Source organism: Zophobas morio, unplaced genomic scaffold, assembly GCF_036711695.1.
Source record: "Zophobas morio isolate AGI-343-1 ecotype UQ-CSIRO unplaced genomic scaffold, CSIRO_AGI_Zmor_V1 ptg000030l, whole genome shotgun sequence".
Lineage (NCBI taxonomy): Eukaryota > Metazoa > Arthropoda > Insecta > Coleoptera > Tenebrionidae > Zophobas > Zophobas morio.
Genome location: NW_026972135.1, coordinates 13,474,453 through 13,498,547, shown reverse-complemented (window position 1 = coordinate 13,498,547; position 24,095 = coordinate 13,474,453). Strand labels below are relative to the sequence as shown.

Below are 24,095 nucleotides of genomic sequence, written 5' to 3'. Positions count from 1 at the left end.
TGAGGAGCTACATTCACTAAAAATTCAAGATATTGTCCAAAAAGACGAATAATGTCTAATTATAACAATTCCTGATACTAAGAGCAACATTAAGAGAGTCTTTCCAGTGATAGCTAAAGGCAAAGCTGTCAATGGCCTGGAATTATACCAGAAGTTTTTACGATTACGGCCCGATACAGTTCAACACGATTATTTTTTCATTTGTTATCGTAATGGAAAATGCACTGTCCAACGTGTAGGAATTCATTCTTTTGCGAAAATGCCCTCGGTTGTTGCTGAATTTCTTAACTTGCCCAATCCCAAGGAATATACAGGGCATTGCTTCCGACGAAGTTCTGCATCTCTGGCGGCTGATAGTGATGTTGATTTAATCTCCCTGAAACGGCTAGGAGGATGGAAGTAATTTTTTTGCAATATAATTATTGTTTTCTTCTAAATAGTAACAAACTTTAGGTCGTCTTCTGTCGCAGAATCATATATAGAAGAATCTGTTGAAAGGAAGAAGAAGATATGCAGACAGTTATTGGGAGAAAAGCAAAACGAACCATCGACTAACACACTATTAGTTACTACTGAAGCTACTTCCACGACATCAAGAGACATCAGCCTGATACCTTCAAGCTCCTCAGGTATTTCGTTTGGACACAACAGTTTTCAGGGAGCTCAAAACTGTTCATTCCATTTTCATTTTGAGAAATAAATATTGTATTGTTGTATCTACTCCTTTAGAATAAATGTGGTTATTTAATTATTGTTTTTATAGTTTTTACTATCCAGTCCCAAAAAGTTGCCATGGCAACTTTTTCGTACTAGTACGAAAAAGACTCATTTTACGGACACTTTTGAATCCCTAAAATAACCATTTTTGGGAGCGTGTACAAAAAAAAATGTTTATAGCGACACTTTATTCACACTGTCATTGACAAGACGAATAAAGTAAAAAAACTAAAAATTCGCACTATCACTGAAATTTTCGTTGCTATGGATGTATGGATATTCAACTAAAATTTGCAACGCTTGATAGTCCACCTCCTGTAAAACAATCCTAATGAAGTACAGGCAGCTTAGGTAATTTACCTTCTTCAAATGTGCATCATATTAGTAATAGTACAATTAACATTTATGTATATGGATTACCTAAACAATACATTTTTTGAAAAATTTTGCGAAATTAGAAAAAATCTTGTATGATACACGCGAATAAACGAATTTTATCCACTCAAAAACATTATCACACTCAGCTTCGCCTCGTGTGTTAAACTGTTTTTTCGTTGGATAAAATTTACTTTATACCATAAATAGCTATTAGTTTTTGATGTGACTGTCAAATTACATATCTTCGATGATCTAGTAGCGTCATCTGTCAAGTGTAAATCTGGTTGCATATAGTTGAGCAGGTCATCAATTTATGAACGTGTGGCCGCCTGGAAGTAGGCAACCAGTTATACATACATAATGCAGCCACCGGATTGGCAGCTACAACGCGCAAGCCCAAAGAGGAAACGCCACGGTGGAAACGTAAAACAGACTCTCTTCTTCTCCGACTACTTCCCGAGTGCAGACGTCCTCTTCTCCTCCGACCACTCACCGTGTACAGACGTCTTCTTCTTCTCCGACCACTCACCGTGTCCAGACGTCCTCTCTTCAAGACCTCCACGTGGACATACACATACAACCTTGGGCCGTGTTATCATTTTTGTAGTTGGTATTGTAAATAAACCTGTACTAAAACCGTTTCCGTTAGTAATTCGACGACAACAATTACAAACGAATTAGAGCTTATTTGAGACATTGATGAAATACATATGTATTTAATCAATGTTTGAGATCAGAAATATAGTCCGTGCGTTTAGGGATAAACACAATGACTCATCATCATCTGACAAATTGAATTCCACCAGTGGCGGAACAGTGAATTTGGTCAATAGGGGTCGTCCGTACATTATTTTTAAAAATTTTGTTTAGTTTGTTTCTTTATCTTATTATTTTGTAAAATATCAATTTGAAACGGAGTGTACTATTTAAAAAATATTAAAACAAAAAGAATACGAATTACTACAAAATGTATTACATGTAACAAATATTTATAACAGCAATTAATATGTGTTATTAAAATTATATATCCAGTGGTTCTACCCCCTTGATTTCTAAGGACGCACGCCAATGGGAGATGCGACCTAATTAGAAAGGAAGTTTGTGGGTATGCTTATCTCTAAACGTACAGACTCTACACAACAATAAGAGAGCGCAGATCAGTATTTGAAACACTATTCAATGCGGCGTCCAGAACGAACTTCTTTTACTCTTTGTACCTGTTTTGTACGTTCTGTTACTGACGCGTGTGACGTGCAAACCCCAATGAAAACACTAACGCGCATTGATCCCTCCCACTCGATGTACTTCTGATTTCAAATAAGTTCTAAGACAATCAAAAATAGTGTTATAAAAAGCAAGTTTCAAGATGTTACTTTGGAATAAGAATTCCAAAATTATGAAAACGTAAAGGACGGGTTCTCTAAGATGTCTGTTGCAATGTAGATTTGAAATTTGGTACTTTGTATTTCGTTCCCAATTCACCATTTAACAATGGAAATTGGGAACTTATATGTGCTTATAACAATGCAATATTTGGATTCTACAATTTTTAGGTAAAGTCAATGTCTCCAATGAGTTTTATCAAATGCAGATTTTATATAAAAATAAAGAAAAATAAGTTTCTTTATTTTGAAAATATTTAGAAAAAATCAAATCAAAACATCAATAACGTAACATTTATTGTTCATTATACTTAGTTAACTACTTCACCACGCGATTTCTAATATCGTATCAATTTTTCATTAATTTCACATTACTAGTCATTGCCATATTACTTGTTCTGCGCGTGAAAATGATTAAGAAATTTTTATCTTAATTATCTCTTAAAAATGTATCTATTATCTGTAATTATTGATGTGGAAATATCATTTCTACAAATAAGAATACTACAAAAAATTGTGAACTCTCTTACAGGTATGCAGCATAATGAATCTTGTTTACTAAAATTTTAGAAAAAATAGGTTCAATCATTCCCGAGAAAACATTAAATAAATATGTTACTGTTAAGTAAAAAATTAAATTATTTGTTTATCGAACAACAAATCGATTTGAAATTTAAATTTGTAAAATTTCGAATCTAATAATTTGAAACTCAATCATTCTTAAAAAAAAATCTAAAGTATTTGTAACATCTATAACAAAAAGAAAGAGTTGCACAAATTACAGTTGTTTTTTTTTTTTAATTTCAGATTCATCAAAATTGTTAAGTCTCTTTTTTATTCATTTCACATTATGAGTCATTCCCATATTTTTGTTCTGCGCATGAAGTTGTTTAAGATTTCGTTCCAAACCCCAAATTTAAGGCTGAAAAGCAAAATAGCAAGCAAGTACGTAAAAACGGATAACGGTACTGTATCGATTTCTGCTTGGACATGGGACAAATCCGCACTCAGTCTAAACTATTGTAACGTTTCGGAGTAATTAAAAAAAAAATTGTTTGCTTCAGCATTAGAAATCAACGAGTCTGAGCGCGTTCCTAGTCGGTGTTGCTATGGAAACGCGACGTTTTTGTCAAGTTTGTTTACTCATTTTTCATTTTTGATTCTTCGGAAGAGCAAAAGTCTGCTTAGTGAGTTATTGTGTTTTGGGAGTGTAGTGTCTGTAATAGTGACCAATTAGTACTCCAACACTTCGACTATCTGTCGGATCATCGGTTCGCTGCAGCTAGTGGGTTACAGCCAAGGTAATTTTGGCAACGGCTTAGCGTCGGATCATACCCTGTCTCCGAGAATCAGTTGGACCTCAGACCACCTAGAGGTAATTAGTTTTTCTTATATCATAAGATTAGTTGTTTTTTTTACCCTATTATCGTAAATTCTCTTTCTGTCCCAATTTATACAAATCCATCCTTTCGGGCAGCTTAGAATTCTTTTATAAACTTGTTCCAGGTCCTTTCGTTTGGTATTTTTTTCCCTTCTTCTCCTTCTGTCCCTCCCCGCCCCCAAATTTGACCTAGAAGAGCAGAAATCTTTTTTGTGCCTTTTGAAGCTGTACGACTAACTGCTGATTTGTCATTGGTGGAAGCGGTGGAAGCCAACTCATCGTCATTGTGGACATTTAGCACGGTCGTACAGATAAGTTCTTCAAGTTTTCCGTTCTACTTAGTATTTATTTATTTATTTTTAATTAGTTTAGTTTCGTTTGACGTTGTGTTAATAATTTTGTTTGATTTCTCTATTACCAACTGAGAGTAACTAATTTATAAATTTCATCCTTGCGCCTTACGGGTTTTGCTGGCGATTCGCCTTGCGTTTGACGGCCTCAGATCTGATGTTGGTTATAACCTCTGAAAGGTAGTCGCGGTAACACACCACAAGGTATAGATATATGTATATATATATATATATATATATATATATTTTTAATTAATATTATTATTAGTATCTACGGAATAGAGATTTCACGAGTTTTGTTTCTTACCGTTATTTTAGTTTTGTATTAATTTATTTTATTGGTGTGTTATGTTTGATTGTTATAGTTGTTAACGTTATAAAGTTTTTTTTGTTTTACGTTAAATATCTTCTCTTGTTGTTTCACACTGCTTGTCCTCCGTTTTCGAATTTAGGCGGTTGTGAAATTGATCACACGTCGTAGGCCGGCACTATAAAATAAATTCGTGGCGCCCCCCTTTTTTTGTTGTTTTACCTTATCTACAGCTTAAGGTTAACATCGAACCCCCCACCTCCGCTGGAGGCTGGTCGGAGCAAAAGTGCCGTCTACAAAGCAGGTAAGGGAGCTTTCTTTTGTTTTATTTTTTTTTTTTTTTTCTTTTTTTCTCTTTCATTCCTCCCATTAGTTTATAGAATTAAAGGCGTTACACTATGTTTCGCTTCGCCCAAGTGCGACATGCGGCAAATCTGCACCAAACAGCAGAGGCGAAAATCCATCGGACACGGTCTGGTCTATGCGGCAAACCAGTTCTCAGGTGACGAAATATGTTTGGGCCCAACAATATCTAAATATAATTTATAACTGCGTGGCAGTAAAACGGTTAGAAGTGAAAGTTTAATCCAAGTGTCCAGGACACATCCAATGTCACGATCCAAAAAAACTTTTATTTTTGCATTATATATTATATATCTAGTTTAGAATATTAATTTAATTGTTAAAAATCGAATGTCTTAGTTCTTTCAATTTAAATATCTTAATTTAATGGTCCAAATATATTCTACAATTTTTATACAAACTTATGACGGCTGGAACTTACTGTTAATTTTATTTTGCTATGTTTGAAATTTTTGCAAATTTAGAAATTCTGTCGACTGTTAATTTGCTCATTTTGACTCTTCATTAAATTTAATTAATTAAAGTTAACCGGAGTTAATTTAACCGATCCTACTGTAACAGAGTGTTATAAAAAAGAACATCCTAAAAGAGTGTGAGAGATTTTCAGTAACTTAAGTGAGCTAAGGTAATGGTACGTTTGACGGGCGAATAATTAATCGGGCGTAGGTAAAAACTCAACAATTTGTTTCTTTAACTGGTATTTACACAACTAACTGCGATTACGTACAATTTTACAACTTAAATGCACTTCACTCTTGTCTGAATTATGAATGCCTGGTTTCCGACGGTGGTCTCTATTTAAATCCCCGCGTGGCTCTCGATGGATCCAGAACGCTGCATCGAGACCACCTTGCGACAACTGTCTGAGTTGCCAGTGTTACAGGTTATCACGTTATATCAAACATTTTGAATATTTTTACACTAGCCACACTTCATAAGTTCTCACTTTATATTTATATAAATATTATATTTATTGCATTTAAACTATTCTTAAAAGTTGATCCATTTTGAGAAAAAGGTAACAAGACCAGGGTTATGTTGAAGTTAATTTATGTTGTTTTTTGTTGTTGGTGGTGGTTGGTGCATCACCATTCGACAAGCTGAATTTGGGGATTTCATTACTGGAATATTTGCACAACGTGACATGCGCTCAAACGTGCCTTATTTTTGTTTTTATAGGTACTGCATTTAATTAATATTTGTCTGCTTTGCTTTGTTAACGTAATGTGAGAATCTTTGAGCCTATTCATGATCTAAACTTTCTGAACTTCACTTTTATTTCATATAATTTGAAATAACGTACAGTTTAAACATCATGTCAATACTTGTTTAAAATTGTTAATAGGAAGTGGTGTGTTTAAATGTTGCTTGCTTTATTTCTTGTAATTCTAATGCTCTGAATTTGCCGCTATCAATTAAGTGTGAACTTAGTTGAAATAAAAGGGCACAAGGTCGTGTAACGAAAGCAGAACACACAGTTTCTAGTTAAAATTTCCGGTTTTGTTATTTACCCGAATAGATGTTGAATTAAAAACTTCATAGGCAGACTAGCGCATAGAAATGTGGAGATCGGGCGACAATTCACGAGGAACTTGAATTAAATAACATAAATTTACCGCCACACCGTCGTAAGAACTGGAGCATTTACATCCAGTTACATTAATTAAGATTTCTCTTTTTTGTGTTTTTAAATTTGTGAAATGAAATATTTGCATTCATCCGTAATATTTGATTTGATTTATGTGTTTGCAAGCTAGACGGTTTTATAGCTGGGAACCTGCTCAAGATGCACTTAGTGACAGCTTTTTCCTGTCAGAGTGAAGGGATAAACTAATTTTGTCTTCCATATTTCGTGTTTGAATTAGTGCTCATTCACCATGGGCATAAAGCATAAGGATATCATAAGCATTAACGCATAAAAATTTATGTTTAGTGCTCTATGATTGTATTCATTCACAATGAGCTTAAGTGCTCATTTACAATGGTCATAAAGTATAAGATGTCCTAAGCATTATGCTCATTTTGAAGCATAGAGCCTTAAACATAAATTTTTATGCATTAATGCTTATGACATCCTTATGCTTTATGCCCATTGTAAATGAGCACTTAGGGACACATTTTTAACATTGGGATTCACCAATTTACATTTGAACGCATTCCGTCATAAAAAAAACACGCAATATAGGGTTCCACTTTGGTAACGATCACAGTTCAAGGTCAAATTTTAAATTTTTCGCTGGTTTTAATAAAATTAGTTTACATGTTTGTTCGATCTGATGATTAGGCTATCAGAGCATCAAGAAGTAAAGAGGTAGTGGTTGCACGTGTGTGAAAAATATCGCCATACCTACTGAACGCCGGAAGTGGCAGCAATTGGTGAGCGAACCAAGAACAACAGTAAGACGAGGTCAGACATCATCCTTTGGATAAATACAACGGAACTGATGCAAGTGAAGAACCGTGAAATTTCTCGGAGCATGTGAGTACGTCTGAAGGAAGTTTTTCAGTTGAAAAAACCTGCGAGAAAGGCGACCTTTCTGAAAAGGGTCATCCTATACCAAATGAACGAGGCGACGACGTGCATGTGTAGACCAGAATTGTTGTGCTTCTTGTTTGTTGTCATAACACAACTTAGATCCTCAATTATTGAAAAGATTTGCGATAACCACCAAAACATACGAGCTTTATTTGTCGATATGCGATTTACAATATTATGCAAAAAGTTTAGACTGGTTCCTTTCTTAAGATATATACAGTTGATGATTACAATTCACATGATATATTTCTACTAAAGTAAATCTGTTTTTGTGTTGTTGACAATCACAGAAGATGTTAATTCTTATAAGTTTTGATTAAAAATCAAATAACTACAACCCAAACAGCGAAATGTATTAACTTTAAACGTCAATTACAAAAACGAAGTTGGATGTGATTTAATTCGTATCTTGAGATTTATAGTTGCTTCTGAACGACAGCACTTTTATTGGTACCTACAAAATATTCATTAATAAAGTGATAAATCGTATTGGGTTAAGAAAAACTTACGTCGCATAAGTGGACGAATACGTTGTGGAAACCTAAATATTTCTTGTACAGGCAGTTTCATCAGCATCAAAGGCACAAGTCCTTGAGCTGATATTCTGCAATCAGCTCCGTTCCTTATTAAAAATTCTACCACCTTCTTCCTTTCGTAGAGGACCGCTACGTGTAGCGGTGTACCTCCTTCGTTATTTTTAACATTGACATCACCTTTATACTTTAACAATGTATTTATTAAGTCAATGTTACCTACTACTGCAGCAAAATGCATTGCACTGGCACCATACTTATTGCGCGCGTTTACATTAACACCACTTTGCAACAGAATATCTACTATCTCTTTATTGCCGTCTACAATAGCTTTAATCAAGCAGCCATTTCCATCTTCATCAGAATCAACAAGTTCCACATTGTGACGCAATAATAGCCTGATAATTTCAATATTTTGAGCAATGACTGCAAAGGACAGAGCATTCATTTTTCCATAGACTCGAATATTAGGATCGGCACCTTTCGTCAGTAGTAGATCGACAATTTCTCTATGACCACCTAAGGCAGCCATACACAAAACAGTTGCATTATTAAGGATCCCATTAACATTTGCACCATAGTTCATTAAACAACGTACAATCTTCATTTGTCCTGTAAATACGGCATTGAAAAAAGGCATTTGCATATATTCTTGAATGGATATATTGTTCCCTGGTAGTGCTTTAGTCAACAAAAGATCAAGAATATCCTCACGATTCTGAATAGTGGCAAGATCTAATGGGCTTTGGCCTAAGTTGTTTTTGATAATATAGGTTTCTCTGTCTACTATGTCCTTGATCATCGACAGTTCACCAGTTTGAACAATGTAGTGTAGAGATGTATTTTTATCTTCATCCGGTAGATTAACGCTGCTTCCTTTGTCTAATAAAGGTCGTATTAATTTTAAGTGCCCAGTCATTATAGCTAAGTGTAAAGCAATGGTACCCGTTCCACTCTGATAATTTATTGAAGCTCCTTTTCTTGTTAGTATATCAAGAGCTCGAAGATTTCCAGTCTGAGCAGCAATATGTAGAGGGTTGTGGTTAGATTCGAAAATAATCCTTTTTCCTGAAACAGATTCTCCAACTATTTGTCTTTGATGATTGTTTTCATTTATATTTTCTATGTACTTAGGGATGGATAGTAGTTTAGTCAAAAAATGGTTTCTTCCATTTATAGCCGCTAAATGTAGTAAGTTATTACCAGTTTCTCTATCTATGATGTACTTCATATTGTTTAAACAATTCAGAATTCGTTCGTAGTTTAATATAATAGAATAGTAGGAAACCGAGATTTCGTCCTGAAAATTTTCAAGATCTTTCAAATCGATTTCTACATATTCCAAAAATATATCTATTGCTAATAATGACAAGGTGCGATCTGCATATTCTATAGCGTCACAGCAGAACAATTCATCCTTTTCTTTTGGTTTGGACTGTATGTTTTCCAGCAGAAGACGCAAAAATTTTTTATATTCTTCGGTAGTGCTAGCTATTTTATTAAAAACTACTTTGTTGGTGTTTTTTAAAAAGTATTTATCATCTTCAGTTTCACTTTCGAACAGTGGATGTGGTTCGCCCCAGGAACAAATTAAATGCAAAGGAGTTCTTCCTGCCTTGTCTTTTGAGTTAACGTCGTCTTGGTGTTTGACCAAATTACTATAATCCCTGTGTAAAATGGCAATATGGACAGGGCTTCCTTTGCTTAAAATTAAGTCAAACATAATTCTAATGGTTCTGTAGTCAATCTCAAACATAAAACTTTTAAATATGTCTTTTTGATCACGATTCTTGACCATCCAAGTAGCAACAAAATATTCAGCATAAATACTGTGCACAAAAACTGCAGTTTTAGAAGGTACATCAATTTTTGACAGCAGTCCAAAATCGTCCTTAATTTGTTCAATATCATTTAACAATTCGTGATGGATATTCAATCTGTCAAGTACTTTACTGGGCAGCAAGGTGTTTAAAGCCAGTATCTCATATTGCAGTAATCGATACTGAGTGTTACCATTCAAAGCTCGGTCCATAAAAACGTTTTCGAAATTATAATTGCTTTTGTCTTTATAAGAAAACTTGCACTTTTCTTGAACGAAGTGATGAATAATGTCAGGAAGAATGAAAGTGCTGCCGAGAAGTTCTCTACATGTTTGAGGATTTTTCAAAAATAAATCCGTTAGCATGTAAATCCTCAGCGGAATTCCTAGAAATGCTACATCCCTTGTCATTGCTATAACAGTAATAATTTTTTCAATGACTTCGGTTAGTTCTTGGGGATCGTGTTTGGTTTCAAACTGTTTTCTGATATAATTTTTTTGAAGATTTTGGTCCATTTCGTTAATAGTGTGTGAGAAGATCCTAAGATTTTTTTCAAGGAAATGCTGTAGGTGGTCCCTCGTTGTGATCCAATTAACATATCCCATATTACATAATATTTGAATTACTTGTATAGCTTTCGGGATATAAGTCATTGGAAGCTCATCTAACCCATCCCACAAAAAAACTATCTTTTTCTCTTTCTCGTAGGCGTCTCTTATGTTCAGAGTTAAACTGTTATAACCCATGTTTTCACTTTGAAAATTCAAAAAATAATCTAAGATGTCTTTTGCAGTACTTGTGTAAAATTTAACATGGTCTCGAACGCAAATATTTAATATCCAGTAATCACTGGAAACATTATTTTTTAAGTATTTCATCATAACTGACTTTCCAGCACCAGGCTTAGCAGAAATGACATTTACATAATGGTTGTCCTCGAACATTTCGTCTTCCTTAATGGTTAATCTTTCTAAGTTTTCTCCTCTAGGTTTTGCGATATCTGCACTCGTCTCCAGCCACTCCAGTTTCAGTTGCTTGTTAATGCAAAGTAAATAACATTTTCTGTCTTTACTTTTTTGGCAAATATTCTCGAATTGTTCAGGTGAACATCGATCTTCAGCTACAACTACCACCTTTCTTTTGTAAAGAAACTCGTGCTCTTCATTTTTAGAATGATTTTTAAGAAATTCTTCTACTTTAATTATAGTTGCATTTTCAATATGTTGCTTAATTGAATCTAATTTTCCGTTACAGTTGATCACTGCTAAGCTTTGAACATCAAGATTATTAATGAATATGAAGCTAATGACGATCTTCGATAGACGCTGGTCAATGTAAGGGTTTGGCATTTCTTCTGGGAATTCGCCAACTTGAATAATGTCGTGCTTGAAAACGTCGTCAATAGTAAGTGTTTTAAATATTTCCTTGAACATTATATCTTTAAGAAGAAACTGCCGTCCTTGGAGAGCAATCTTTTTATTTTTTAATTGTTCACCACATATGGATAATAGATCGTGCAAAGTCCACACTAATTTAAAATTTTTTAATGCATATCTATCTACAGAGTCCGAAATTAAAATAAATCTTCTTCCACTATCTTTATTTTCAAATAAACGAATAGCTTTGTAAATAGTTTTTTCGTTACTTTTATTCAAACGAATAATCAGAGGGCTCTTCATCATGTGCCACAAATTCACAGCGTTGTCTTCTTCAGTTCTGGAATTAATTTGAAATTCCTCTTTTATTTCTTTTACTTTTAGATTTTTTTCTTCCTCCAGTAATCTATCGCAGAATAAAGAAAAATGTAGATCGAAATTTGTGACAGTAATGTCACATTGTTCACAAGTTTTAGAGAACAAATCGAAGTCAAAATCTTTAGAAGAGAAAGAACCAGTACTGAGATGAGGTTTTAGCAAAATTTCTGCAATTTTCGCTGTTGTTGTGTTTTTGTTTAAAACCATTTTTTTCTTTTCACATTTGCTCCAACTAGAAATATATTTCGTGTACCACAAAAATTCATTTTCTTTGCAAAAATATGTTTTCTGGAACTCAGTGGAAATATATTCTTCCAAGTGCGACACATCTTTCTGATTTGGGTACAGAAATAAGTGACAGAGAAAATCTCTAAACGATTCGGAGACTGTGTCTTCATCGTTAACAATTTCAAACTTGTATACAAAACTCTTTGCAGATGTGTTCGGAAAATTTTCGTCTAGACAGTAATGTTTGCGCACTCTCAATTTCAAATTGGCAAAATCCTTTAAAGTAAATTCATAATTTTCTGAAAATTCGCACCGTGCCGTTGTATAAAGTACACAGTTGAAATTATTCTGCAGTTTATGACGAAATGTTTCAAACGACTTAAAATAACTTTGAATGCTAAAGTCCCCTTGAGCACTTGCTAGATGCGTAGAAGTGATTTTTTTGCTTTCGTTATAATGTTTCATCTGAACAACAAAAGTGTGTTTCGAATCCAGATTATTCAATTCGTAGTGAAGAACAATGTCGTCAAAATTTCCATATTGACTATTGTTTCCATATAAACTGAAATCCTTTATTTCATTATTTTCTGAAAGTTTAAATGCCAAGAGTGCTGCTAACAAGTCTTCATATTCATTTCCTTTGTTTGTAGTGCCCCGTCTTTTTCTGAATTTCTAAAAATATTATTCTACATCAAAATTATATATTAATAGATACATAGGTTTAAGCAAACAACTAAATATTGTTTAGATGATAAACTATCACAGATGACAGAATAATCAAACGATCAAATAAAAAATATGTTTCAGAAGATTTGCACTCTTTTACACACAATTTAAGATTTAGTTAAATACAAACTGAACAAATTCTTATGCAAATTTTAAACAGGAGGGACAGTAATAATTTTTGACACAACAAAATTAAAAACTGCAGCGGCAGGTGATCGTTTACCAAAATTTTTTCAAATATTTACCCCGTCGCTAGTATTTCATGTTAATGTTTAGTAAGTTAATTTAAAATTTAAATATGAAACCACTAAAACTAAATGAATAAAAATTACTACAGGGTAAAAATTAAAAACTCACCTCTTTTTGTTTTTGTTCACCATATGCTTCCATGTTGACGATAGAACTCAGAATTAGTCTATTGTTGTCAGTATCATGCACTAAAACTGCTTAATGACATTAGCCAGTATACACTCTGTCTGATTTGATGAATTATTCTTTTCTATTTATTACGTCTCTTTTTACAAATGTGATACCTTGTGTGATATTATTTTATCTATGTATAATGCAACTCTTTATGCACTTATCTAATCTGCATAGTAACGTCAAAATTAAACAAGATAAAATATTAGAAAACGCAAAGGAATACGATGTTTTAAATTTTTCTGTTATCAACTAGTACAAAACAAGGTCGTAACAATTGCAAACTATGTGTTACATAGAGAAAAATTGATTATAATAAAATAATGAAATATAAATCAATTTAACTTAAACTTTTTTTTTATAAATTGGATGATGGAATCTACATATTAGTTCCACTTATATTCTTTTAATATATGTTGAGAGGATTTTTCTGTAGGCAATGAGGCCCTGGAGGGCTTTTTGGACTGCTGCTGATTTTGTTCTTGATTTCAGATAAAAAAATATGTTTTGACTAACTATTTTAAATTTAAGTTTTAACTTGAAAACCCATTTCTAAATTCGAAGAACTAATTTAGGAAGGCAAAAAATGCCTTAACATCAGAAAGGTAAATAAAGGAAAATCACACCTTTAATGATGATTTCAAAATACTACCCATGCAGGGCAAGGGACCGAAGCTCAACGCCCGCGAATGTATTGGAAGTATGCAACCAATATTACATCAAACCTACGTGATAAATAAAATATTTAAAGTTATCAACTTGTCAAAATATAATTTGAAAATTGGAAAAATGTATACAAAAGAAAAAATACAAAAATTAAATTATTTTTTCAAGTTTTCTAAACGCTTGATTTGAGGGAGTTCTTCTATTGAGATATTGCATGGCGTAGAGACGAACAGCAGCATCAAAATTTTTGTCACACTTTCCCAATATTGACAGCATGTCTGTTTTTTCAGAATTCGAAAACATTTTAAAGCAAATGAAAATTGAAAATATTTCCGACTTTTTGCTGCTTATCATTCATTTATCCTGCGAAGAACCCATTTTGAGTATTACTTCATGGTGATCGACATTTTATGCATTTAGAAATTCCCCATTTTTTCAACTACACACATTTCAAAATCTCCCTGTAGTTGAGCAGGTATTTTAACTTTAATTGAATATTAATGAACTACTTTAAAACATTATTCCTGAAGCGAAATCACCCGTTTATGAACGAATTAGCTTTTCACCCACGACTTCGCTCGCGTAGACGATTTGTTGTGTTGAATTGCTAAGTTTGAAGTAAAAAATGTGTTGAAGAGCATTCATACAAACTTTGTCACCCCTTTTCATCTTCTTAGGGGTGGAACGATAATAAATTATTATTACCAATATGTGAAAAGACGCCACTTGAAAAACGGAAAATTTCCCAAAGTAGCATCAAATGTTTTGGTCAAGCAGTATTTAAATATAAACTTGCCTAGGTGTGTCAGAGCTCCACAGCTGTACTTAGAAGAATCACTAGGCAGTAAGGTTAGTTACTGTTTTGTGCTGTTTCACAAAAAACAGGGCTTTTATAAATATTTCTAAGGGCGTAGTGGGCCAAGGATTTAAAAAATCCCACTTCGCTGAAATTATGCCTCATTATGACAGTTCTCACTTGTCATTTATGTCATTTGTAACCTGCCATTTAGAGTGATCGTTTTGACTATTTTAACCTTTTTCAAGTGTGAACTACAGTAACTCTCGTTGATTCAAGCTCAAAACAACAAAACAGTCGTTTATAAAATTTTTGATGGTTGCGTATGAAAATTTTGAGTTTGTACTAAAGCTTATTTGAAATCAGAAGTACAGAAGAATAAAAGAGCGTAGATACCAGTATTTGAAACACTATTCAGTGCGCATGAACACTACTTTCACAGAATCAGCGGCGTCGAAAACGAACGCGTGCAACGTCCAAACCCCAATAACAACGCTAATGGTCCGCCACTGACTCGTCCATATTTTTCGCCCATTTTCGTGCTTCGTCCCTCCCACTCGATGTACTTCTGATTTCAAATAAGCTCTAGGAAGCGAAGGCTGAAAATGGTTTATTTCGTTGAACAAGGCACTTTCATTGTTATGTCTTGTTATCACAATGGGACTTCGTAAACAAAGAGTCAGTGTATTCTGTAACCGCTTGTAAGCAAAAATATCTGGCCAAATACCGTGATTTAATAATTCAAAAAACATCGTTAAAGGTTTACATTAGAGATGTAACCAACCAATTTGTTCGAACTGGTGGTTCAACAATGGGAAGATCTCGTGGAAGACCTTCAGTATCTAAGGAAGTCTCTGACAGTATTTCCTCAGCAGTCAGGAGTTACTGTTGCAACATGAAATTGAACAAATGGCATTGACGAAAGGATTATAGAACATTTTTGAAATTAAAAAGAATGCATCTTGATCAAAATGGTGAACACTTTCAACAATTGGTGCGATGTTTAACCGCAATAATTTTTTTTTGTTTTTCTTTTGTTGTAATGAATTAGTTTTATTTTTTAATACGATATGAAGCATTTAGGCAACCAGTTATACAGATGAGTGTGGTATTCGTCGTGCGTCCTTGGGCATTTAGTAAGGTCCAAAACTAAGAGGCGGTAGGTGTTCATCACCTACTTCGACCCTATAATCATTTATAGAAACCCTGTAATTTCTTAAAAGGGCTATTTATTTAAACGAAAATGAATCACGTCGCTGTCGCAGTCTACCTCCAGACAGCGTATTTAGTTATTATTAATACTAGTTTTCTAATCTTAAATGTTGTGAAATGTCGGGGATATTGTTAACACTTATTCACACTTCGTAACTTCTCACTTGAGATTTATATAAGTTCATTTCTGGCATTTAAATAAGTCTTAGACCATGTTGGGATTAGTTTATGCTATTTGTTTGCTGTTATTGGTGCATCACCGTTTGACAAGCTGAATTTGGGGATTTTATTACTGGAACAACAGAACATCTGCATCAAACATGCCTTATTTTTGTTTCTTTACTGCATTTAATTAATATTTGACTAAGCCGACTGATGACATCAATTTTAACAACTTCACTTTAACTTGATCCAAAACTTGAATTAATGCATAATTTAAGTATCATGTAAAAAATTGTTTGAAATTGTGACAGAGTGTGGCATAGTATAACCTCAAGTAAATTTTTTGTTGTTTAAAAGTGTTGATGGGGGTGTGTCATGAATCCTTGCTTTTTTTGTAATTTGAATACTGATTCAGTTATTGTTATAAATTCGAAAGAGATAAAATTTGAACTTAATTGAAATAAAAGGGCACAAAATCGTACGACGAAAGCAGCACGCACGGTTTTTAGTTAAGTTTAAGGTTTTGTCATTTGCTCAATAGATGTTTAATTGAAAACTTCATGGAAAAACTCGCGTTCGCTTGAAGGGTGCAATAACTTGCTGTTTTGCGAAGACCGGGTAGAGAGTATAATATGCGGCAAGTTTTTTGGGCATAGAAATATGGAGTGTGTGTTATATCTGTCAATAGAGTAAAATCATCGAGGACGAAAAATTTAAATTTTCCATCACACCATCAAAACAACTCGACCATTTGCATCCAGTTACATTAATTCAAATTTCTTTTTTTTTAATTTGTAATATTCAAATATTTGCATTGATATATGTATAACAGTTGATTTGGTTTTTGTTTTTGTAAGCTAGAGGGTTTTGTGGCTGGGAACTAAGGATCCTTCAAAGTGCACTTAATCACAACTTCTCCTGTGAGAATGGAGGAATAAACTAATTTTGTTTTCCATATTTTGTGCCTAATTTAGGGACACATTTTCAACCTAACGATGTACCACTTTGCAGTTGAATGCATTCCGTCATAAAAAAAACACAAAAACACGGAACGTAGGGTTCCATTTTGGTAACGATCACAGTTCAAGGCTAAATTTTGAATTTGTTGCGGATTTCAAAAAAATTAATTCACATGTGTCATTTCGACCTGATAGAGCAAAATTCTTTTGTATGTTGTATGTTGTCACAACACAACTTAGATCCTCAATTATTATTGAAATGATTTGCCACAACCACCAAAACATACCAGGTTTATTTGTCGATATGTGATTTTGATTTACAATATTATGCAAAGAGTTTAAACTTGTCTTTTTCTTAGGATATATACAGTTAATAATTACAATTCACATGATACGTTTCTACTTAAGTAAATATGATCCTGTGTTGTTGACAATTACGGAAGATGTTAACTCCAAACTTCAATTACAAAAATGGATTTGGATGTGATTTAATTCCCATCTCGAAATTTATAGTTATTTCTGGAACCACTGCACTCTTATTGGTACCTAAAAAATATTCATTAATTAGACAAATCGTATTAGGTTAAGAAAACCTTACCTTGCATAAGTGGACGATTAAAGTGGGGAAACCTATCTATTTCTTGTAGAGGCAGTTTCTTCAGCATCAAAGGCACAAGTCCTTGAGCTGCTATTCTGCAATCAGCTCCGTTTCTGATTAAAAATTCTATCGCCTTCTTTCTTTCGTAGAGGACCGCTACGTGTAGTGGTGTACCTCCTTTTTTATTCTTAATGTTGACATCACCATTATACTTTAACAATGTATTTATTAAATAAATGTTACCTATGGCTGCAGCAAAATGCATTGCACTGGCACCACGATTATTGCGTGCGTTCACATTAACGCCATGTTTTAACAGCATATCTACTATCTCTTTATTTTCGTCTGTAACAGCTTTGATCAAACAGGTATTTCCACCATGATCAGAATCAAAAATTTCCACGTTGTGACTTAGTAATAGCTTTATAATTTCAATGTTTTGACTAATGACTGCAAAGGACAGAGCATTCATATTTCCAAAGACTCGAATATTGGGATCGGCTCCTTTCCTCAGTAGTAGGTCGACAATTTCTATATGACGACGGAATGCAGCGATACACAAAATAGTTACATTTTTAAGCATAGCATTAACATTTACACCATGCTTGATTAAACAATGTAAAATCTTCACTTGTCCTGTAAAAACGGCATTGGAAAGAGGCATTTGCATATATCCTTGAATGGATATATTCTTCCCTGGCAATGATTTAGTCAACAAAAGATCAAGAATATCTTCACGATTCTGAATAGTGGCAAGATCTAATGGGCTTTGGCCTAAGTTGTTTTTGATAATATAGGTTTCTCTGTCTACTATGTCCTTGATCATCGACAGTTCACCCGTTTGAACAATGTAGTGTAGAGATGTATTATTATTATTATCCGGTAGATTAACGCTGCTTCCTTCGTGTAATAAAAATGGTATTAATTGTAATCGCCCAGTCATTATAACTATATGTAAAGCAGTATTACCCATTCCGTTTTGATAATTTATTGAAGCCCCTTTTTTTGTTAGTATATCAAGAGCTGCAACATTTCCAGTTTGAGCAGCAATATGTAGAGAGTTCTGCTTAGATTCAAAAATAATCCTTGTTCCCATAACAACAAGTTCTGGAACTATTTGCCTTTGATGATTATTTTCATTTATATTTTCTATGTACTTAGGAATGGATAGAAGTTTATTCAAAAAATGGTTTCTTCCATTTATAACCGCTAAATGTAATAAATTATTACCAGTTTGTCTATCTATGATGTACTTCATATTGTTTAAACAATTCACAATTCCTTTGTAGTTCAGTACAATAGAATAGTAGGAAACCGAGAGTTCGTCCCGAAAATTTTCAAGATCTTTGACAGCGATTTCTAGATACTTCAGAAGTATATCTATTGCTAATAATGACAAGGTACGATCTGCATACTCTACAGCGTCCCAGCAGAACAATTCATCCTTTTCTTTTGGTTTGCACTGTGTGTTTTCCAGCAGAACACGCAAACATTTTTTATATTCTTCGGTGGTGCTAGCTATTTTAGTTAAATTAGCCTTGTTTGTGTTTTTTAAAAAGTATTTATCATCTTTAGTTTCACTTTCCAACAGTGGATGTGGTTCGCCCCAGGAACAAATTAAATGCAAAGGAGTTCTTCCTGCCTTGTCTTTTGAGTTAATGTCGTCTTGGTGTTTGAGCAAATTACTATAATCCCTGTGTAAGATGGCAATATGGGCAGGGCATCCTTTGCTTAAAATTAAATCAAACATAATTCTAATGGTTCTGTAGGAAGTCTCAAACATAAAACTTTTAAATATGTCAGTTTGATCACGATTTTTGACCATCCAAGTAGCAACAAAATATTCAGCATAAATACTGTGCACAAAAACTGCAGTTTTAGAAGGTAAATCAATTTTTGACAGCAGTCCAAAATCATCCTTAATTTGTTCAACATCATTTAACAATTCGTGGTGGATTTTCAATCTGTCAATGACTTCACTGGGCAGCAAGGTGTTTAGAGCCAGTATCTCGTATTGCAGTAATCGATACTGAGTGTTACCATTCAAAGCTCTGTGCATAAAATCGTTTTCGAAATTGCTATAATTGCCTTTGTCTTTGTAAGAAAACTTGCATTTTTCTTGAACGAAGTGATGAATAATGTCAGGAAGAATGAAAGTGCTGTCGAGAAGTTCTCTACATGTTTGAGGATTTTTCAAAAACAAATCCGTTAACATGTAAATCCTCAGCGGAATTCCTAAAAATGCTACATCCCTTGTCATTGCTATAACAGTGATAATTTTTTCAATGACTTCAGTTAGTTCTTGAGGATCGTGTTTGGTTTCAAACTGTTTTCTGATATAATTTTTTTGAAGATCTTGGTCCATTTCGTTAATAGTGTGTGAGAAGATCCTAAAATTTTCTTCAAGGAAATGTTGTAGGTGATCCCTCGTTGTAATCCAATTAACATATCCCATATTACATAATATTTTAATTACTTGTATAGCTTTCGGTATATAAGTCATTGGAAGCTCATCTAACCCATCCCACAAAAAAACTATCTTTTTCTCTTTCTCGTAGGCGTGTCTTATGTTCAGAGTTAAACTGTTATAACCCATGTTTTCACTTTGAAAATTCAAAAAATTATCTAAGATGTCTTTTGTGGTACTTGTGTAAAATTTAACATGGTCTCGAACGCAAATATTTAATATCCAGTAATCACTGGAAATATTATTTTTTAAGTATTTCATCATAACTGACTTTCCAGCACCAGGCTTAGCAGAAATGACATTTACATAATGGTTGTCCTCGAACATTTCGTCTTCCTTAATGGTTAATCTTTCTAAGTTTTCTCCTCTAGGTTTTGCGATAACCCTACTGGTCTCCAGCAACTCCAGTTTCAGTTGCTTGTTAATGCAGAGTAAATAACAATTTTTGTCTTTACTTTTTTGGCAAATATTCATGAACTGTTCAGGTGAGCATCGATTTTTAGCTACCACTACCATTGTTCTTCTGTAAAGAAACTGATGCTCTTCTTCCTTAGAACGGTTTTTAAGAAATTTTTCTACTTTAATTATCCTTGCATTTTCAATATGTTGCTTAATTGAATCTAACTTTCCGTTACAGTTGATCACTGCTAAGCTCTGAGCATCAAGATTATTAATGAATTTGAAGCTAATAGTGATTTTCGATAGACGCTGGTCAATATAAGGGTTTGGCAATTCTTCTGCGTTTTCGCCAACTTGAATAATGTCTTGCTTGAGAACCTCGTCAATAGTAAGTATTTGAAATATTTTCTTGAACATTATGTCTTTAAGAAGAAACTGTCGTCCTTGAAGGGCAATCTTCTTATCTTTGATTTCTTCACCACAAATTGATAATAGATCGTCTAAAGTCCACAATAATTTAAAATTCTGTAATTGTGCTCTATCTACAGAGTCCGAAATTAAAATAAATTTTCTTCCACTACCCTTATTTTCAAATGAACGAATAGCCTTGTAAATGGTTTTTTCGTTACCTTTATTCAAACGAATAATTAGAGGGCTCTTCAGCATGTGCCACAAAATAACAGCGCGGTCTTCTTCACTTTCGGAGTTAATTTGAAATTTCTCTTTTATATTTAGACTTTTTTCTTCGTTTGGTAATTCATCGCAGAATAAAGAGAAATGTAAATCAAAACTTGTAACACCAATGTCACATTGTTGACAAGTTTTAGAGAACAAATCGAAGTCAAAATCCTTTGAAGATAAAGAACCGGTACTGAGATGAGGTTTTAGCAGAATTTCTGCAATTTTCGCAGTTGTTGTGTTTTTGTTTAAAACCATTTTTTTCCTTTCACATGCGCTCCAACTAGAAATATATTTCGTGTACCACAAAAATTCATTTTCTTTGCAAAAATATGTTTTCCGGAACTCAGTGGAAATATATTCTTTCAAGTGCGGTACATCTTTCTGATTTGGGTACAGAAATAAGTGATCGAGAAAATCTCTAAACGATTCGGAGACTGTGTCTTCATCGTTAACAATTTCAAACTTGTATACAAAACTCTTTGCAGATGTGTTCGGAAAATTTTCGTCTAGACAGTTATGTTGGCGTACCCTCAATTTCAAATTGGCAAAATTCTCTAAAGGAAATTCATAATTTTCTGAAAATTCGCACCGTGCCGTTGTGTAAAGTACACAGCTGAAATTATCTTGCAGTCTATGACGAAATGTTTCAAACGACTTAAAATAACTCTGAATGCTGAATTTCCCTTGAGCAGCTGCTAGATTTGTAGAAGTAAGTTTTTTGTTTTCATTTTTATGTTTCATCTGAACAACAAAAGTGTGTTTTGAATCCACATTATCCAATTCGTATTGAAGAACAATGTCGTCAAAATCTCCATATTGACTGTTGTTTGTGGATAAACTGAAATTCTTTATTTCATTATTTTCTGAAAGTTTAAATGCCAAGAGTGCTGTTAACAAGTCTTCGTATTCAATTCCTTTGTTGGTAGTACCCGATCTTTTCGTGAATTTCTAAAAATAATATTCTGCATCAAAATTATATACTAAAAAATATATAGGTTTAAGCAGATAACAAAATATTAGTTGAGATGATAAACTATCACTGATAACAGAATAATCAATAAATCAAATAAACAATATGTTTTCGAAGATATACAATTTTTTAAACACAGTTTAGGATTTAATTGAATACAAAATTAATACATTCTTATGTAAATTCTAAACAGAGGATGCAATCATTTTTGAGACTGTATACAACAAAATTAAAATCTACAGGGACAAATGATCGTTTACCAGAATTTTTTCAACTACTTACCTCGGCGCTAGTATATCATGTTAATCTTTAGCAAGTTAACTTAAAATTTAAATATGAAACTATTAAAAGCAAATGAACAAAAATCACTACAAGGTAAAAAATAAAAACTCACGTCTTCTGGTTTTTGATCACCATATGCTTCCATATTGGCGATTGAACTCAGAATTAGTCCATTGTTGTCAGTATCATGCACTAAAACTGCTTACTGATATCAGGCAATATATACTCTGTCCAATTTGATGGATTATTCTAAGTTTTTAATTACTTCTCTTTTTAAAAATATGGCACATCGTGTGATATTATTTTATCTATAATAGGTACAACTCTTTATTCACTTATCTAATCTGCTTAGCAACGTCAAAATTAAACAAGATAAAATATTTAAAAAGGCACAGTAATACGTTTTCAATTTTTTTTTGGCCGAATATGTACAAAACAAGAGAGTGAGTAACCACCACACCCCTACAAGTGTTTTCAGAGTTGGCAGACAGTTTGTTGTTGTTATTATTTATTATAATATTACTTTATGTGAATGTCAGTTATCTACAGAAATTTTTATCTCGTTTTATGTAAACCCCCTATATATCTATAAAGACTATGAAATCTTTTTTGAAGCACTTAAAATATTTATTGTTAACTAATCTGTCTTAATAAATTGAAATTTCTACATAACATTTTAAACTGGAAAGAGTACTACCCGTACTAAAGCTAGATCTCTTCAACGCGTCTATAATTTTCTTGATCTTGCGCAATTTAATGGTGTATAACACAAACAATACAGTTTTATACATGGTTTTTATAAATGTTATAAGGGTGTAGTTGCCCATGGATTTCAAAAATCCCGCTTAACTGAAATTATGCCTCATTATGACTATTGTAACTGAAACCTATCATTTAAAGTACTCATTTTTATTGTTTTAGCGTTTTTGACGTGTGATCCAAGCTCACAACAACAAAACAGTCGTTTTCAAAACTCTTGGTGCTTGCGTACGACAATTTTGTTTTTGTGCAAGGGAGCGAAGGCCCTGAAAATGATTTATTCTGTTGAACAAAATATTTTCACTATTATGTCATATTATATCGCAGTGGGACATACGTAAACGAAGAGTGGTGTATTCTGTAACCTCTTGTAAACAAGAATATCTGGACAAATACGTTATTTGATAATAATTCGAGAAACATCGTTAGAGACTCACATTAGAGATATAATCAACAGATTTGTTCGTACAGGCATTGTGGACAAAGAGAAATTTCCTAAAAAACCTTTCAGTATCTGAGAAAGTTGTTGATGATTTGAAACGATTGTTGCAGCAATCAGGAGTTCCTGTTGCAACATGGAATTTAACAGAGAGTGAGCATGTGCCTTGAAGAAAATGGTGAACATTTCCAACATTTACTGTGATGTTTAATCACAATAAATTTGTGTCTCTTTATTGTAATGCATTAGTTTTATTTTTTAATGAGATATGAACCATATAAGCAACAAGTTACACAGATGAGTGTGGTATTTGTCTTGAGTGCTTGGCATTTAATAAAGTCCATATAAAGTGATAGGCGGTACGCTTCCATGACCTACTTCAACCCTATAGTCATTTATAGAAATTTTCTACAACGTTGTTAACGTGTAGATCATTTTTCAGCCAATACCATTGTTTAATATTGATGTAAGTAAATGTCAGTTGTCTATTATAACTATTTCCTTGTTGTTTTATATAGGTACATATCTAACGACTATCAAATCTTTTTTGAAACACTTGAAATATTTATTTATAACAGATCTCTACTAGTAATTGGAGACTTCTGTGTAACATCTTATACTGACAAGAATACTAAGTATATGTACTTACTAACGGAATTTTCTTGATCTTGCGAAATTTAATGATGTAGCTAACACAAATAATACAGTTTTAGATTTAGTATTGTCTAATTCCGATTATAATATGGAGGTTAATCGTGATGGTCAACCATTTGATGTGAAGACAATCATTACACTGGCCTGGCAGTT

General features: G+C 33.3%; 2 protein-coding genes across 2 annotated transcripts; both read right to left on the bottom strand.

Moving 5' to 3' along the window:
- Positions 1–7,802: 7,802 nt before the first annotated feature.
- On the bottom strand, positions 7,803–12,287 carry LOC135138073 (uncharacterized). The gene is made up of 2 exons (XM_064067922.1): positions 7,927–12,287; positions 7,803–7,871 (listed from the first exon to the last, which is right to left on the bottom strand). The coding sequence occupies exons 1-2, from the start codon at positions 12,215–12,217 to the stop codon at positions 7,834–7,836; spliced, it is 4,329 nt and encodes a 1,442-aa protein (XP_063923992.1). The 5' UTR covers positions 12,218–12,287; the 3' UTR covers positions 7,803–7,833.
- Positions 12,288–16,967: 4,680 nt separating this feature from the next.
- Positions 16,968–22,363, bottom strand: LOC135138401 (uncharacterized). The gene is made up of 3 exons (XM_064068372.1): positions 22,203–22,363; positions 17,292–21,786; positions 16,968–17,239 (listed from the first exon to the last, which is right to left on the bottom strand). The coding sequence occupies exons 1-3, from the start codon at positions 22,233–22,235 to the stop codon at positions 17,157–17,159; spliced, it is 4,611 nt and encodes a 1,536-aa protein (XP_063924442.1). The 5' UTR covers positions 22,236–22,363; the 3' UTR covers positions 16,968–17,156.
- Between the last annotated feature and the right edge of the window lie 1,732 nt (positions 22,364–24,095).